At 50.4% G+C, this 19,265-nt stretch overlaps 1 protein-coding gene across 2 annotated transcripts in view; it reads left to right on the forward strand.

The window, feature by feature from the left end:
- The window catches only part of LOC132818020 (intraflagellar transport protein 43 homolog B), a 91,532-nt gene that overhangs the window by 35,890 nt on the left and 36,377 nt on the right, over positions 1 to 19,265 (forward strand). For both annotated transcript variants that reach the window (XM_060828613.1, XM_060828614.1), the window contains exon 3: positions 4,136 to 4,200. In XM_060828613.1, the coding sequence (XP_060684596.1) occupies positions 4,136 to 4,200 (65 nt within the window). The remainder of the gene's footprint in view (positions 1 to 4,135; positions 4,201 to 19,265) is intronic.

A 19,265-nucleotide genomic window follows, 5' to 3' on the forward strand; every position in this document is an offset into this window, starting at 1 on the left:
CTGGAATGTTTTGAGGATGTGACCAACAGAGTGGATGAGAGTGAATCAGTAGATGTTGTGTATCTGGATTTTCAAAAGGCTTTTCACTAGGTTCCACAGATTGGAAAATGGATAATGTAACACTCCTGATTAAGAAGGGAGGGGGTCAGAAGACAGGGAACTGTAGGCCAGTCAGCCTGACCTTGGTCATTGGCCAGATTTTAGGGTCCATTATTAAGGAGGAGATTGCAGAGTGTTTGGAAGTGCTTGGTGACGTAGGGCTGAATCAAGATAACTTTGTCAAGGGGTGGTCATGCCTGACAAATCTTTTAGAATTCTTTGGAGAAGTAACAAGCAGGTTAGACAGTAAAGAGCCAGTGGGCATGATCTATTTAGATTTTCAGAAGGCCCTTGACAAGAGGCTGCTAAATAAGATAAGGGCCCACGGTGTTTGGAGCAAGGTACTGGCTGACTGGCAGAAAGGAGAGAGTAGGGATAATGGAGTCTTTTCCAGGATGGCAGCTTGTGGAATTCCACAGGGGTCAGTGTTGGGACCACAACTATTCAAAGGAACTGAGGCCATTTTTGCTGAGTTTGGAGATGACACAAAGCTAGGTGGAGAGACAGGGCATGTTGAGGAAGCGAGGAGACTGCAGAAGGACTTGGACAGGATAGGAGAAGCTTGTGTTACTTTGGTTAGAGCATCAGAGGCTCGGGGCGACCTGATATTGAGATATAAAATTAAGATATGTGTGCATGGGGTGGGTCGTCTCTTTCCCAGGATGCAAATGTCAGAAATTAGGCTAAGGTGAGAGGGGGAAAGTTTAAAGGAGATGTGTGAGACACTTCTTTTACACAGAGGGTGGTAGGTGCTTGAAATCTGCTGCCCGGGAAGATGGTTGAAGCAGATATAATAGCAACATTTAAGGGGCATTTAGATAGACACGTGAATAGGCAGGGAATAGAGGCAAATGCAATTAATTTAGAACGGCTTTATGGTTGGCACAGACATGATGGGCTGAAGGTCCTGGTCCTGTGCTTTGTTTTTCTATGTTCTGTGTAAGTCCAAGAGCAATAGTGACCTCCAGCAGATGGCGGACAGCCTCAGTGTGAAGAGGTCATAGCTGAAGGTCCCCTTGGGAGATCGAGGAGAGCTGGAGTCTGTCATGGTCAATGCCGGTTCCTCCAGTGTCAGTGCAGACTGTGGGTATCCCGAAACACTGACACTGACTACTGCCAATTGCTGGAGCAGCACAGGGTGGGGGGGATGGGTAACCATCCTATACCAGTGGCCAGCGAGGTGACACCTACTTCGAACATGAATGTGACTGACTCCTACCGAAGAGCTACTGGGGATCTGTGTGAGATCTCTCAGTCTTCCACCCAGAAATGTATCACACCTGTGGCTGATATTATTTGGGCGAGATCATCTGAGACCTGGTCAGTGTTGCCTTCTGGTCAGGAGGTTTTGCTAAGTTTTCCCACAGCCTATTTTCCGTTTCTATGTCTATGTCTCTCATTGGGGTGAGAATCTGCCTGTATGTCACAGGAGTTCAACTTTGTAAATATTTAATCAGGTAACTTTGCAATGAACAGATCTAGGCATTTAGCTTCAATCAGATATTTTCTTGGCAATGACATTTGAACTAATTGTTCAAAAATTATTTTATGACCTTTGATAAAAACATAAGTCCCCACTACAGAGCTGGTGAAAGTTAAGTCGACTTTTACTCCACTTTCGAATCCAAGACCACAAATGGTGATAACATACTACACATCTAAATCACAGGTATATTCCACATTCACTGACTCTCACTGGGGTGCAGTCCCACACACACTGACTCTCACTGGGGTACAGTCCCACACACACTGACTCTCACTGGGGTGCAGTCCCACACACACTAACTCTCACTGGGGTGCAGTCCCACACACACTGACTCTCACTGGGGTACACTCCCACACACATGCTGACTCTCTCTGGGGTACAGTCCCACACACACTGACTCTCACTGGGGTGCAGTCCCACACACACTAACTCTCACTGGGGTGCAGTCCCACACACACTGACTCTCACTGGGTTACAGTCCCGCACACACTGACTCTCTCTGGGGTACACTCCCACACACATGCTGACTCTCTCTGGGGTACAGTCCCACATACACTGACTCTCACTGGGGTACACTCCCACACACATGCTGACTCTCTCTGGGGTACAGTCCCACACACACTGACTCTCACTGGGGTACAGTCCCACACACACTGACTCTCTCTGGGGTACAGTCCGACACACACTGACGCTCTCTGGGGTACAGTCCCACACATGCTGACTCTCTCTGGGGTACAGTTCCACACACACTCTCACTGGGGTACAGTTCCACACACACTCTCACTGGGGTACAGTCCCACACATGCTGATTCTCACTGGGATACAGTCCCACATACGCTGACTCTCTCTGGGGTACAGTCCCCCACACACTGATTCTCACTGGGGTACAGTCTCACACACACTGACTCTCACTGGGGTACAGTCCCACACACACTGACTCTCACTGGGGTACAGTCTCACACACACTGACTCTCTCTGGAGTACGGTTCCACACACACTGACTCTCACTGGGGTACAGTCCCACACACACTGACTCTCACTGGGGTACAGTCTCACACACACTGACTCTCTCTGGGGTACGGTTCCACACACACTGACTCTCACTGGGGTACAGTCCCACATTCACTGACTCTCCCTGGGGTACAGTCCTACATTCATTGACTCTCACTGGGGTACAGTCCCACACACACTGACTCTCTCTGGGGTACGATTCCACACACACTGACTCTCACTGGGGTACAGTCCCACATTCACTGACTCTCTCTGGGGTACAGTCCCACACACACTGACTCTCTCTGGGGTACAGTCCCACACACACTGACTCTCACTGGGTACAATGACTCTCATTGGGGTACAGTTCCCACACACACTGACTCTCACTGGGGTACAGTCCTACACACACACTGACTCTCACTGGGGTACAGTCCCACATTCACTGACTCTCTCTGGGGTACAGTCCCACATTCACTGACTCTCACTGGGGTACAGTCCCACACACACTGACTCTCACTGGGGTACAGTCCCACACACACTGACTCTCACTGGGTACAATGACTCTCATTGGGGTACAGTTCCCACACACACTGACTCTCACTGGGGTACAGTCCTACACATGCTGACTCTCTCTGGGGTACAGTCCCACACGCTGATTCTCACTGGATTCCTGATGAAGGGCTCTGGCCCGAAACGTCGAATTTCCTGTTCCTTGGATGCTGCCTAACCTGCTGTGCTTTAACCAGCAACACATTTTCAGCTCTGATCTCCAGCATCTGCAGACCTCACTTTTTACTTTCCCTGGGGTACAGTTCCACATTCACTGACTCTCACTGGGGTACAGTCCCACACATGCTGACGCTCTCTGGGGTACAGTCCCACACATGCTGACTCTCTCTGGGGTACAGTCCTACATTCACTGACTCTCACTGGGGTACAGTCCCACACGCTGATTCTCACTGGGATACAGTCCCACACATGCTGACGCTCTCTGGGGTACAGTCCCACACATGCTGACGCTCTCTGGGGTACAGTCCCACACATGCTGACTCTCTCTAGGGTACAGTCCTACATTCACTGACTCTCTCTGGGGTACAGTCCCACACATGCTGACTCTCTCTGGGGTACAGTCCTACATTCACTGACTCTCTCTGGGGTACAGTCCTACATACACTAACTCTCACTGGGGTACAGTCCTACACATGCTGACTCTCTCTGGGGTACAGTCCCACACATGCTGACTCTCTCTGGGGTACAGTCCTACATTCACTGACTCTCACTGGGGTACAGTCCCACACGCTGATTCTCACTGGGGTGCAGTCCCACACATGCTGACTCTCTCTGGGGTACAGTCCCACACATGCTGACTCTCACTGGAGTACAGTTTGACACATGCTGGCACCCTCTGGGTTATAGTTCCTTTGGCACCGATCTCCCTCGGGTACGGTTTCATAGACACTGACTTCCCTTGCGTTCAGTTCCACAGACACGTTCTTGTTGCACTGTGCTCTGTTGATAAGTAACACAGCTAATGAGACTGCTCTGCTTTTATTGTAGGGTCCTACAAGCAAACCTGCACGCCGTCAAGGAGGGTGGGCAGATGATACCCCTCGTTCATCCAAGTAAGTGGCAAATACTCAAGAATGTTAAAGAGTTTCCCTCCTCTGCTGAAGATAGATTAGCTGAACACTCCAGACAATTTTGATTTCATGAGAAACCTGCTGGAATCTTACTCCTGTTACAGTACAGGGACAGCAAGCCAAACCTAATCAGCCTCACTATCACTGAATTTACAATGTGAAACTCAAACATTCAGTGATCCTCAAAATCACTCAGATCTTGAACACAAAGTTTATAACTTAAACAAAAATTAACAATTTATTCTTAGGAATGTATCTTCTTAGCAGAACAAAGATAACCAACAAGTCTATCTAATTAATATCTAATTAATATCTAAGCTCAAACTCCTTTGATCATTAACTCCCTCAGTCTCACAGACAGACACAGTGAAGGAATTTTGATTTTTTAAAATGAAAGAGTTGCAACTTGCTTGTTCAGTTACAAATTCAGCGATGATTACCAGGCTTCATGAAGTCCTTGATAAGGATGGGTAATATTTGGATAGAAAGGAATATGTTGCTTGAATTCTGAAGCAGTCAATGTTCAAATGCAACAGGATGTGGACATATCCAGGCTTGGGCTGACAAGGGGCAAGTAACATTTACACCACACAAGTGTCAGGCTATGGTCATCGTCAATAAGAGACAAACTTAAAACCACCTCTTGGCATTCAATGGTATTGCCATCACTGAATCCCTCGTTGACCAGAAACTCAACTGGATTTACCATGTAATACAGCAGCTGTAAAAAGGCTAGAAACACTGTGATAAATAACTCACCTCCTAAACCCCTTCATCTCCCACCCCACCCCACCCCCAGTCTTCAAAGGTCTGTCCACCATCTACAAGGCACAAATCAAAAGTGTGATGGAATACTCCCCACTTGCCTGGATGGGTACAGCTCTAACAACATTCTATAAGTTAGTTCCTGGGATCAGAAGCTGAGTAAATTGAGTCAATTTTCTCTGCAATTTAGAAAAAAGAGAGATCTCATTGAGTTCAACCGAACTCTGAGGGATCCCGATCCATTCCATACCAACAGCCGGAGAATCTAGAACAGATGGCAGAGTGTCAGGGTAAGGGCCGAATCATTTTCGGTGGGGAGGAAGTGAAATAACTTCCTTAAAAGGTGTCTACTTGGAATTCTCTAACCCAGGGTGTTCACGATATTCAAGACTGAGATTTTGATCTCTCATGGAATCAAGAGATATAAGGAGAGGACAGGAAAGTGGAAAGATTGTTTGAATGCTGGAACAGGTTTGAGTGGCCCTATACTCCTATTGCTTACTCTTTGCTGTCTTATGGCGTGTGCTGATATTGGTAAAGCACTGAGCCAGGCACAGAGGTGCTTCAAGTGGCATGAGCCCTGCTCCCCTTGGAGTGGAGGGTGGGCATTGATTTCAGCCAGAGTTTCTGCTTGCTCTGTGTATGACAGCTTTATTGAGGACTTTGAAATGTGGCCCTGCTGACTGGACATAGGTTTATTAGGGAATACTGTGCTGCATTCTTCATCTCCAACACAAGTTTCAGGTCTGGGAAACACCAGCGGGATCTAGCTGACTCTGTTAAGTAAGACACATATAGGTGCCAACACTCACACACCATTGGCTCCTCTAGGAACCAATATCTGATCACTTCTACTGACCACATCACCAGAACCTCCATTGTCCTATATTTCTCCTGTATATTATAGGTTTAATTTGTTGCATAAATATGTATCTGATGTTATCATGCTTTGAGAATCCTGCTAACTTCTAACAGGTTCAGTGGTGAGGTTTCTTATTGTCCTTTGTAACTGGTGACATACAAATGACCATCATTTCTTTCAGCATTAACACCTGCTCCTGTATGGACACTGCAGCCAGTTCATCATTAGTATGTGAATGTATATAATCGACATTATAGAATCATAGACACATAGAGTCATAGAGATGTACAGCACAGAAACAGATCCTTCGGTCCAACCCATCCATGCCGACCAGATATCCCAACCCAATCTAGCCCCACCTGCCAGCATCCAGCCCATATCCCTCCAAACCCTTCCTATTCATATACCTTCCAAATGCCTCTTAAATGTTGTAATTGTACCAGCCTCCACCACTTCCTCTGGCAGCTCGTTTCATACACGCACCATGCTCTGTGTGAAAAAGTTGCCCCTTAGGTCTCTTTTATATCTTTCCCCTCTCATCCTAAACCTATACCCTCTAGTTCTGAACTCCCCCACCCCAGGGAAAAGACTTTGCCTATTTACCCTATCCATGCCCCTTATGATTTTGTAAACCTCTACAAGGTCACCCCTCAGCCTCCGATGCTCCAGGGAAAACAGCCCCAGCCTGTTCAGCCTCTCCCTGTAGCTCAAATCCTCCAACCCTGGCAACATCCTTGTAAATCTTTTCTGAACCCTTTCAAGTTTCACAACATCTTTCCGATAGGAAGGAGACCAGAATTACACGCAGTATTCCAACAGTGGCCGAACCAATGTCCTGTACAGCTGCAACATGACCTCCCAGGTCCTGTACTCAATAAAAGCAAATTACTACAGTTGCTGGAATCTGAATCCCAAAGAGAAATGTTGGAAAATCTCAGCAGGTCTGGCAGCATCTGTAAGGAGAGAAAAGAGCTGATGTTTTGAGTCTAACTGACCCTTTGTCAAAGCTAAAAAAAAGGGAGAAATAAGGAGGTATTTATACTCGGCTGAGAGAAGGTGAGTCAAGGAGCTATGAACCTGCACTCCAAGGTCTCTTTGTTCAGCAACACTCCTTAGGACCTTACCATTAAGTGTATAAGTCCTGCTAAGATTTGCTTTCCCGAAATGCAGCACCTTGCATTTATCTAAATTAAACTCCATTTGCCCATTGGCCCATCTGGTCCAGATCCTGTTGTAATCTGAGGTAACCCTCTTCACTGTCCACTACACCTCCAATTTTGGTGTCATCTGCAAACTTACTAACTATACCTCTTAAGCTCACAAATCTTTTATAGAAGTGATGAAAAATAGTGGACCCAGCACCGATCCTTGTGGCACTCCACTGGTCACAGGCCTCCAGTCTGAAAAACAATTCTCCACCACTTCCCCCTGTCTTCTACCTTTGAGCCAGTTCTGTATCCAAATGGCTAGTTCTCCCTGTATTCTATGAGATCTAACCTTGCTAATCAGTTTCCCATGGGAACCTTGTCAAATGCCTTACTGAAGTCCATACAGATTACGTCCACCGCTCTGCCATGGGGAACCTTGTCAAATGCCTTACTGAAGTCCATACAGATCATGTCCACCGCTCTGCCCTCATCAATCCTCTTGGTTACTTCTTCAAAACACAAAAGATGAGAATTGCCAGTCAATCTGACACATCTATACCTAAATAGGCAGCACCACCAGCACTGTTAGACAGTTTATTGCTCAAGGGCCAATGAGTGCAAAGTCAGCTTCAGTTTTTATGTTTCCTCTAGGTGAGCATTCTGCTGATATTTGACCATGAGATCATAAGATGTAGGAGTGGATGAAGGCCATTTAGCCCATCAAGTCTGGTCCTCATCCAATGAGATAATGGCTGATCTGATAATCCTCAACTCCACCGTTCTGCCTTTTCCCCACTGGGACAAGGCTGTCGTTTGTAGAAGTTATTTTGTCCTGGTTTATTTTAGGAGTGAGATTGAATGAGAGGGTCTGAGCTAGGTAGTGACTACCACTTGAGTAAACAGCTTGGGAGGCCTTGGGTTTATTTTAATGCAGCCTGAATGGGTGTGGCCAACTCTCACAGATGAAGATCTCTGGGTTTTGGTTTCTCAGTAACATCAGAAGCTATTGGGGTCTCAACAGAGTTGGAAGTTTCAGTGAATGTTTCCTGGCTGCTACTCTCTCTGACTTCTCTCTGAATGCTTTTTTCCTCCTGGATTGGAGAACTGCATGTGAGAATCTGTCTGAACTTTCCTTTTTGCTGAGGGGTGTGTTTATGGGCTGTCACTGTACTGGAACAGTTAATTCGTATTAGTTACTGGATCTATTATTCCATTGAGTTTTCCAATAGAGTTGCTAAGTCCCTCTTTCTTGGGATTTGTTTTAACTATAGTGTTTAAGTAAGTTGTATTTGGTTTAATGTTGAAAGGTTTGACCATCCGATTGCATCTGGACACAGAACTTCACATTTGCCTTTCAAATAAGAAAAAGTTAGCATCTTGGCTACCACCTTAAAATATTTTGAGGGGGATCTGGCCTGGTCTATAGCACCATAACTCTTGATTCCCTTACTGAATAAAAATCGTGACAGCCCCGTTGGTAAAGAATATCACTGATTCTCTACCCTCCTCATCATCACTGACTTAAATGAGCAATCCTATACCCTTTGGTCTTACACTGTACCACAAGGGCAAACAGCCTTTCTGTATCTATCCTGTTAAGGCATTTCAGATATTTGTATGTTTAAATAAAGTTGCCTCTCATTCCTCTAAACTCTAAGGAGTACAGGTCCAACCTACTCAACCTCTCCTCATAAGACCCTCTGTCCATACCTGGTATTAGCTAGTGAACCTTCTCTGAACTGCCCCCAATGCCAGTATCACTTTCCTTAGTATTGTTACTACTAACAGCACTCCAGCTGTGATCTGATCCATGTCGGATATACTTTTGGCAAGGTTTCCCAATTTTTATACTCCGTTCCCTTTGAAATAACGGCCACCAACCCATTGGCCTTCCCTTTTAGCTGCTGAATGTGGATGCTGGCTTTTTATGATTTATGCACAAGGGCTCCCCGATCCTCTGTGCTGCAGCTTTCTGCCTTTCCCCATTTAGTCAGTATTGAAATCCTGTATTCTTCCTGACAAAGTGCAGAACCGCACATTTGAAAAAAAGTTAGGACTGCAGATGCTGGAGGTCAGAGTCAAGAGGGTGGTGCAGGAAAATCACAGCAGGTCAGGCAGCATCCGAGGGGCAGGAGAATTGATATTTTGGGCATAAGCCGTTCATCAGGAAAGGGTTGATAAAGGGCGTTCTTCCTCCAGGTGTCGGGTGGTGAGGGAGCGAGAGTGGAGGAGGCCCAGGACCTGCATGTCCTCGGCAGAGTGGGAGGGGAAGTTGAAATGTTGGGCCACGGGGCGGTGCAGTGTGGGAGTCCGAGAGATGTTCCCTAAAGCGCACTGCTGGGAGGCGTCCAGTCTCCCCAATGTAGAGGAGACCGCATCGGGAACAACGGATACAATAAATGATATTAGTGGATGTGCAGGTAAAACTTTGATGGATGTGGAAGGCTCCTTTAGGGCCTTGGATAGAGGTGAGGGAGGAGGTGTGGGCGCAGGTTTTGCAATTCCTGTGGTGGCAGGGAAGGTGCCAGGATGGGAGGGTGGGTTGTAGGGGTGCGTGGACCTGACCAAGTAGTCACGGAGGGAACGGTCTTTGAGAAAAGGGGATGGGGTGGGGACCCCACTCACTGACCCCCCCCATCCCCCCCCCACGGGTCCGTGCTGTACCCACTCACTGACCCCCCACGGGTCCGTGCTCCACCCACTCACTGACCCCCAGGGGTCCGTGCTGTACCCACTCACTGACCCCCCACGGGTCCGCGCTGTACCCACTCACTGACCCCCCACGGGTCCGTGCTGTACCCACTCACTGACCCCCCACGGGTCCGTGCTGTACCCACTCACTGACCCCCCACGGGTCCGCGCTGTACTCACTCACTGACCCCCCACGGGTCCGTGCTGTACCCACTCACTGACCCCCCACGGGTCCGTGCTGTACCCACTCACTGACCCCCCACGGGTCCGTGCTGTACCCACTCACTGACCCCCCACGGGTCCGCGCTGTACTCACTCACTGACCCCCCACGGGTCCGTGCTCCACCCACTCACTGACCCCCCACGGGTCCGCGCTGTACCCACTCACTGACCCCCCACGGGTCCGCGCTGTACCCACTCACTGACCCCCCACGGGTCCGCGCTGTACCCACTCACTGACCCCCCACGGGTCCGCGCTGTACCCACTCACTGACCCCCCACGGGTCCGCGCTGTACTCACTCACTGACCCCCCACGGGTCCGCGCTGTACCCACTCACTGACCCCCCACGGGTCCGCGCTGTACCCACTCACTGACCCCCCACGGGTCCGCGCTGTACCCACTCACTGACCCCCCACGGGTCCGCGCTGTACTCACTCACTGACCCCCCACGGGTCCGCGCTGTACCCACTCACTGACCCCCCACGGGTCCGCGCTGTACCCACTCACTGACCCCCCACGGGTCCGCGCTGTACCCACTCACTGACCCCCCACGGGTCCGCGCTGTACCCACTCACTGACCCCCCACGGGTCCGCGCTGTACCCACTCACTGACCCCCCACGGGTCCGTGGTGTACCCACTCACTGACCCCCCACGGGTCCGCGCTGTACCCACTCACTGACCCCCCACGGGTCATTGCTGTACCCACTCACTGACCCCCCCAGGGGTCTGTGCTGTACCCACTCACTGATCCCCCACGGGTCATTGCTGTACCCACTCACTGACCCCCCACGGGTCCGTGCTGTACCCACTCACTGACCCCCCAGAGGTCCGTGCTGTACCCACTCACTGACCCCCATGTGTGAGTAAGTTGGGAAAGGGCAGAACATTGGAATGAATTTGATATTGCTTTCAAAGAGGCAGTGCAAACTGAATAGATAGACGAGCTCCTTCCTGTACTGTAAGTGTGAGAGTGATTGCTTGGTTTGGATTGTTTCTCGGCTGCAGTGTGAGAATGGAAAGGGAATTGGTTTCCTTTCAACACATATTCAGTCCGTATCTTACAGCAGAGGGCAGCATTGGCTTAATGCTGGCACATTCTGGAGTCTGAGCCGATAGTCAGTATGCAGCCGCCTCCGGTCAGTTACACTCACCAGGAGCTTTACAGAATAGGAGGCTGTAGAATTGTTGTAAGGAATGGCTCACCGTGTCATATAGTCATCAAGATACAATTAACTGTGCTCACTGGCTGATCCCAGTCTCACCTTGCAGCTGCATACTCCCTGGCATTGTTTTGCATCTCTCCATCTGTCTCCCTCTCTCTCTCTCTCTCTCTCATTTTTTTCAATTTCGTAATTTGATTAGATTAGATTCCTTACAGTGTGGAAACAGGCCCTTCGGCCCAACAAATCCATACCAATCCTCCAAAGAGTAACCCACCCCCTCTGACTAATGCACCTAGCAACTATGAGAAAGTGAGGACTACAGATGCTGGGGATCAGAGCTGAAAATGTGTTGCTGGAAAAGCGCAGCAGATCAGGCAGCATCAAAGGAGCAGGAGAATTGACGTTTTGGGCATAAGCCCTTCTTCAGGATTCTCCTGCTCCTTGGATGCTGCCTGACCTGCTGTGCTTTACCTAACAACTACGGGCAATTTAGCATGACCAGTATACCTGACCTGCACATCTTTGGACTGTGGGAGGAAACTGGAGCACCCAGAGGAAACCCACGCAGACACGGGGAGAATGTGCAAACTCCACACGGACAGTCGCCCGAGGCTGGAATCGAACCTGGGACCCTGGTGCTGTGAGGCATCAGTGCTAACCACTGAGCCACCATGATCTATTTTTCTTCTTTTGCTGCTACTTTCTCCCTTTCACTGTCTGTTTCTCCCTCAAATCTCACTCTCATTTGTCACTCTCTGTCTATGTCTGTCTGTCTCTCTCTCTCTCTCTATGTATATATATATTTATATGTATAGATAGTGTGTGTATCCTTGTCTCTGTGGCTTTTTATGTCTGTCTGTCTCCCCCTCTCTTTCCCCTCTCTTTCTCCCATCTCATTCTCCGTCTCTTCTTTATCTATCCCTACTTCTCTCTCTCTGACAGTTTGTCCGTTATCCTTTTCCCAGTCTGTCTCTCTCACTCTCTCCCTGTATCTTTGTATTTCTAATTCTTCTCTTCCCTCTCTCTTCCTATCTTTCCCTCTCTCTCCTGCTGTCCTACTGTCTCTCTATCCCTGCTTCTATTTCTCTCTCTCACTCTCTATGTGTCCATCTGTCTGCTTCTCTCTATTTGTTTCTGTTTCACCCTTTCTCACTCATTCTACCTGACATCTGCTCTCTCCCTTTCTCACTGACACGCTCTCACTGTCTCCCCATTTCACAATCTCTCTTATACCTCTCTCTTTTTCTCCCTCTTCCTGTCTATCACTCACTCTCTTATTCTTTCTCTTTCTGTCTCTCCGTCTCTCTCTCTCTGTTTCCCTAGTCTCTCTCTTCCTCTGTATTTCTCCCTTACTCATTTTTCTCTCTACCCCTTCATCTATCTCTGACACACTCTCTCTCCCTGTATAACACTCTCTCTTGCCCTAACTGTCTCACACAGTCTCTTCCCAAATAGTTTCTCTCTCACTCTCCCTCCATGTCTCATTTTCTTGCTCTCCCACTTAAACACATTCCCACATCTGTCTTTCATGCTGTGTCTGACAATCTCTTGTTTAATAACTCTATCCTCTCTCTCTCACTCACTCTCTTTCTCTCTCTCTCCATCCCTGACTTTATCTCTCCTGCTATCCCATCTGTCTTGTCTGTCATAGCTCTAAATCAATGTCTCTCCCACGTTGTCTAGCTCTTTCTGTCAAACCATCCCTGTCCCCCTCCCACTTTGTCTCTTTTGCAGTATTCTTCCTCAGCCCTGACCCTCCGACAGTGCGGCGCTCCCTTAGCACTGACCCTCCGACAGTGCGGGGCTCCCTCAGCACTGACCCTCCGACAGTGCAACACTCCCTCAGCACTGACCCTCCCACAGTGTGGGGCTCCCTCAGCACTGACCCTCCGACAGTGTGGGGCTCCCTCAGCACTGACCCTCCGACAGTGTGGGGCTCCCTCAGCACTGACCCTCCCACAGTGCAACACTCCCTCAGCACTGACCCTCCGACAGTGCGGCGCTCCCTCAGCACTGACCCTCCCACAGTGCAACACTCCCTCAGCACTGACCCTCCCACAGTGCGGGGCTCCCTCAGCACTGACCCTCCGACAGTGTGGCACTCCCTCAGCACTGACCCTCCGACAATGCGGGGCTCCCTCAGCACTGACCCTCCCACAGTGCAACACTCCCTCAGCACTGACCCTCCGACAGTGCGGGGCTCCCTCAGCACTGACCCTCCCACAGTGCAACACTCCCTCAGCACTGACCCTCCCACAGTGCGGGGCTCCCTCAGCACTGACCCTCCCACAGTGCGGGGCTCCCTCAGCACTGACCCTCCGACAGTGTGGCACTCCCTCAGCACTGACCCTCCGATGGTGTTTTGTTTCCACTGCCCCCTCCATCTTGCTGGGTAAGCTGGACCCCTGACCCTGCAGTGAAAGGATGAAGCTGTGTGACACTGTGTGTTGGATGTGCAATATTGATCAGTGTTCATGAGGAAGGATGTCACAGCACTAATGTGGTAATGAGATTTCCAGTTAGTCTTCGTGTGTGTGTTGAAGGGAAGTACCAGGGGATGTGAGATAACATGAGCAGTGATCTGTGTGTAGGTTAATAGTGTTTGAAGTGTTCTGAACACATTGATAGCTACTTCAGCTGCAGTGTTTAAAAAGACTGGTTCACCAAGTGGCTGATAACGGATGGAATCGGATCCACATCTCGCTGGTGGCTGCCAGCTGGGGTTGGTGACGACTCAGTGAAGCAGCAGGGAGTGAGTTGCTCACATATTCACTGCATGATGGAGTGGCAGCCTCAACTACAACTGTCACTTTAATTAACTTCTCACATCGCTGATTCAGTAACTATTGTTTCTCATTCCAAATTACTGAGCTGAGGCGAATTTCATCCTGAGTTTTTGAAATGTGCATGTCCTTTTAGTTCTCAATCTGCTGGTTTCCTGTGTGAGAGACCATCAGTCCTTGTTCACTGACACTCAGCAACAACTCCACTCCGCTTATTGTTTCCCCAGCTATTGCCAGCGGCTGTGTGTAACATTCACTCTCAGCTTTGAATGACAACAATGTGGTTTCAGGCCTCACATCTTTCTCTTCACCCATTCACAGGACAGCAGTGTCCGAAGCCAGGCCAAGCAGCACTGACTTCTATCGGGGCGACACGGTGGCTCAGGGGTTAGCACTGCTGCCTCACAGCACCAGGGAGCTGGGCTCACTTCCACCCTCAGGTGACTGTCAGTGGGGAGTTTGCATGGTTGCCCCCTGTCTGTGTGGGTTACCTCCTCCAGTCCAAAGATGTGCAGATTGGCTGTGCTAAATTGCCCGTAGTGTCCAGGGATGTGCAGGCTAGGCGGGTTAGCCATGGGAATTACAGGGTTACAGGGATATGGTAGGGGAGTGGGTCTGGATGGGATGCTCTTCAGAGGGTGGGTGTTGGTTCAATGGGCCGAATGGCCTGCTTCCGCACTGTGGGGCTTCTATGATCTGAAATTTCAGTGTCATCCCTCAGCTTCTGACACTCAAGTGAAAATAATCCAACCTCTCCACGGAGCTAATACACCCCAATCCAGGGAACATCCTGGTAAACCTCTTCTGCACCCTCTCCAAAGCCTCCACATCCTTCCTCTCGTATAGGGACCAGAACTGCAGACTGTATTCCAGCTGTGGCCTAACTAACGTTTTATATGATTGCAACCTGCCAGCTTTTACACTCAGTGCTCCAACCGATGAAGGTAAGGATGCCATACACCTTCTTTACTTCATTCATTTGTGTTGCCAATTTCAAGGAGCTATGAAATTGTCCCTGGGAATATCAGTTCTCCTGAGTGTCTTGCTGTTTACACCTTCCATTTGACTTCCCAACATGCATCACCTCACGCTTACCCAGATTAAACTCGATCTGCCATTACTCCACCCCATTTTCCCACTCCTTTTTGCTGCCCAGATTATGGTCACTGCTCCCAAAATGCTCCCCTTGTAAAACATTGACCACCTGGCTGGGCCCCTGTACAAATTCGAGTCTTGCCCCTTCACTCACTGGACTAGCAATGTATTGTTTCAAGAATCCCTCTTGGATCCATCTAACAAATTCTCCCCCTAAGCTCTGGCACAAATAGAGTTCCTGTCAATTTAGGGGAAGTTAAAATCATTCACTACAACGGCCCTGTTGTTTTTATATCTTACCATGACCTGCTTACCTATCTAGTCCTTTATCTCTCACTGGCTATTGGGAGGCCTGTATCATCCCAACAAAGTGCTTGTACCTTTCTTATTCCTGAGTTCTACCCTTAGGGCCTGGCTGGGTGAGCCCTCCCAGGTGTCCCCTTTTACTGTAGCTGTAATCAGTAATGCAGCTCCCCCACCCCTTTTATATCCCTCTGTATCTTGCCTGAACCCCTGGAGCATTGAGCTTCCAGTCCTGACCTCTCAATGGTTACAGCGTTGTAGTTCCATATACTAATCCAGGCTCGAAACTCATCTGCTCTACCTTTTATACTCCTTGCATTAAATAAATAGATTTCAGACTGCCAGTCCCACTGTGTTCATTAACCTGACCGTGCCTGTTCTTGCTGTTAGAGTCAAGAGGGTGGTGCTGGAAAAGCACAGCAGGTCTGTTATACATTGGTGGTGGAATGGATAGTGAAGAAGGTTACCTCAGAGTATCTTGATCAGATGGATCAAAGGGCTGAGACCAATTGGCAGATGGAGTTTAATTTAGATAAGTGTGCGATGCTGCATTTTGGAAAGGCAAAGCAGGGCAGCACTTATACACTTCATGGTAAGGTCCTGGGGAGTGTTGTCATACAAAGATCTGAGGGTGCAGATTCATAATTACTTGAAGGTCGTGTCATCACAGCTCGTGAAGAAGCTGTTTGGTATGCTTGTCTTTTTTGATCAGAAGCATTGAATACAGGCGTTTGGATGTCATGTTGTGGTTGTACAGGACGCTGATATGGCCACGTTCAGTTCTGGTCTGCCTGCTGTCAGAACGTTGTTGTGAAACTTGAAAGGATGCAGAAAAGATTTACAAGGATGTTGCTGGGGATGGAGAGTTTGAGCTACAGGGAGAGACTGAACAGGCTGGGGCTGTTTTCCCTGGAGGCTGAGGGGTGACCTCATAGAGGTTTATAAAATCATGACAGACATGGATATAGTAAATAGTCAAGGTCTTTTTCCCAGGATTGGGGAGTCCAAAATTAGAGGACATAGGTTTAAGGTGAGAGGGGAAAGATTTAAAAGGGACCTGAAGAGTAACTTTTTCACCCAGAGGGTGGTACGTGTATGGAATGAGCTGCCAGAGGGAGTGGTGGAGGCTGGTACAGCTACAACATTTAAAGGCATCTGGATGGGGATATGAATAGGAAGAGTTTAGAGGGATATGGGCCAGGTGCTGGCAGGTGGGACTAGATTGGGTTAGGATATGTGATTGGCATGGATAGATTGGACCGAAGGGTCTGTTTCTGTGCTGTACAATTCTATGACTGTCAATAGTTTGGTGCCTTTTATCGATGGAAACATATACATGGAATTGGAGGCAGTTCAGAGAATACTATCAGGTGTGGAGGGACTGCCTCGTGAGGAGAGGTTGAGTAGTTTGGTCTGCACCCATTGGAGTTGAGAAGAATGAGAGGCAGCCTTATTAAAACAGGTTTTGAGGGACTTGACAGGATCAGTGCAGCAAGGTTGCTTCCCCTGTGGGAGAGTGTCTGGCCAGAGGGTCACCCATTTCAGACAGAGATGAAGAGGATATTCTCCTCTCGGGGTTGGGGGAGGTGAACCTGTGGAATTCTTTCCCACAGACGGCTGTCGAGGCTGGGTCAGGAAGTACATTCAAGGCTGAGACGGACAGATTTTTAATCAGGAAGGGAAATTGAGGGTTATGGAAAAAAGGCACGATTATGGACTGGAGAATTATCGAAATTACATTGAATGGAAAAGCAGACTTGATGGGTTGAATGGCGTACGTCTGCTTCTACTTTCTACAGTCAGTGTTCATTGTCAGGCTAATGCCTTCCACAGCTATGTCAACAAAATACCATCACACCCAACGTTATTTCACTGTCACAGAGATGAGATCACCTTCCATCCCAACACTTGGGATTTGACATCTCTTTGCTGCAACAGAAGGTTCCCCACTCTCTGGTTGACAGGGTTCCTGACCGTGCCAGGAACATGTCCCATGCTTCACCTCTCCCCCCTTCACCTCTCCCCCCCTTCACCTCTCCCCCTTCAGCATTCCCCCTTTCACCTCTCCCCCTTCACCTCTCCCCCATTCACATCTCCCCCTTCACCTCTCCCCCTTCACCTCTCCCCCTTCACCTCTCCCCCTTCACCTCTCCCCCCTTCACCTCTCCCCCTTCACCTCTCCCCCCTTCACCTCTCCCCCTTCACCTCTCCCCCCTTCACCTCTCCCCCTTGACCTCTCCCCCTTCACCTCTCCCCCTTCACCTCTCCCCCCTTCACCTCTCCCCCTTCACCTCTCCCCCTTCACCTCTCCCCCTTCACCTCTCCCCCCTTCACCTCTCCCCCCTTCACCTCTCCCCCTTCACCTCTCCCCCTTCACCTCTCCCCCTTCACCTCTCCCCCCTTCACCTCTCCCCCCTTCACCTCTCCCCCCTTCACCTCTCACCCCTTCACCTCTCCCCCTTCACATCTCCCCCCTTTAAGCACTCCCCTTCACCTCTCCCCCCTTCACCTCTCACCCCTTCAGCTCTCCCCCCTTCACCTCTCACCCCTTCACCTCTCCCCCCTTCACCTCTCCCCCTTCACCTCTCCCCCCTTCACCACTCCCCCTTCACCTCTCCCCCTTCACATCTCCCCCCTTTAAGCACTCCCCTTCACCTCTCCCCCCTTCACCTCTCACCCCTTCAGCTCTCCCCCCTTCACCTCTCACCCCTTCACCTCTCACCCCTTCACCTCTCCCCCTTCACCTCTCCCCCTTCACATCTCCCCCCTTTAAGCACTCCCCTTCACCTCTCCCCCTTCACCTCTCCCCCCATCACCACTCCCCCCTTCACCTCTCCCCCTTCACCTCTCCCCCTTCACCTCTCCCCCTTCACCTCTCCCCCTTCACCTCTCCTCCTTCACCTCTCCCCCCTTCACCTCTCCCCCCTTCACCTCTCCCCCTTCACCTCTCCCCCTTCACCTCTCCCCCTTCACCTCTCCCCCCTTCACCTCTCCCCCCTTCACCTCTCCCCCTTCACCTCTCCCCCCTTCACCTCTCCCCCCTTCACCTCTCCCCCTTCACCTCTCCCCCCTTCACCTCTCCCCCTTCACCTCTCCCCCCTTCACCTCTCCCCCCTTCACCTCTCCCCCTTCACCTCTCCCCCTTCACCTCTCCCCCTTCACCTCTCCCCCCTTCACCTCTCCCCCTTCACCTCTCCCCCTTCACCTCTCCCCCTTCACCTCTCCCCCTTCACCTCTCCCCCTTCACCTCTCCCCCCTTCACCTCTCCCCCTTCACCTCTCCCCCATCACCTCTCCCCCCTTCACCTCTCCCCCTTCACCTCTCCCCCCTTCACCTCTCCCCCCTTCACCTCTCCCCCCTTCACCTCTCACCCCTTCACCTCTCCCCCTTCACCTCTCCCCCTTCACATCTCCCCCCTTTAAGCACTCCCCTTCACCTCTCCCCCCTTCACCTCTCACCCCTTCAGCTCTCCCCCCTTCACCTCTCACCCCTTCACCTCTCCCCCCTTCACCTCTCCCCCTTCACCTCTCCCCCTTCACCTCTCCCCCCTTCACCACTCCCCCTTCACCTCTCCCCCCTTCACCTCTCACCCCTTCAGCTCTCCCCCCTTCACCTCTCACCCCTTCACCTCTCCCCCCTTCACCTCTCCCCCTTCACCTCTCCCCCTTCACCTCTCCCCCCTTCACCACTCCCCCTTCACCTCTCCCCCTTCACATCGCCCCCCTTTAAGCACTCCCCTTCACCTCTCCCCCCTTCACCTCTCACCCCTTCAGCTCTCCCCCCTTCACCTCTCCCCCCTTCACCTCTCACCCCTTCACCTCTCACCCCTTCACCTCTCCCCCTTCACCTCTCCCCCTTCACATCTCCCCCCTTTAAGCACTCCCCTTCACCTCTCCCCCTTCACCTCTCCCCCTTCACCTCTCCCCCTTCACCTCTCCCCCCTTCACCTCTCCCCCTTCACCTCTCCCCCTTCACCTCTCCCCCCTTCACCTCTCCCCCTTCACCTCTCCCCCCT

Source organism: Hemiscyllium ocellatum, chromosome 8 (assembly GCF_020745735.1).
Source record: "Hemiscyllium ocellatum isolate sHemOce1 chromosome 8, sHemOce1.pat.X.cur, whole genome shotgun sequence".
NCBI lineage: Eukaryota > Metazoa > Chordata > Chondrichthyes > Orectolobiformes > Hemiscylliidae > Hemiscyllium > Hemiscyllium ocellatum.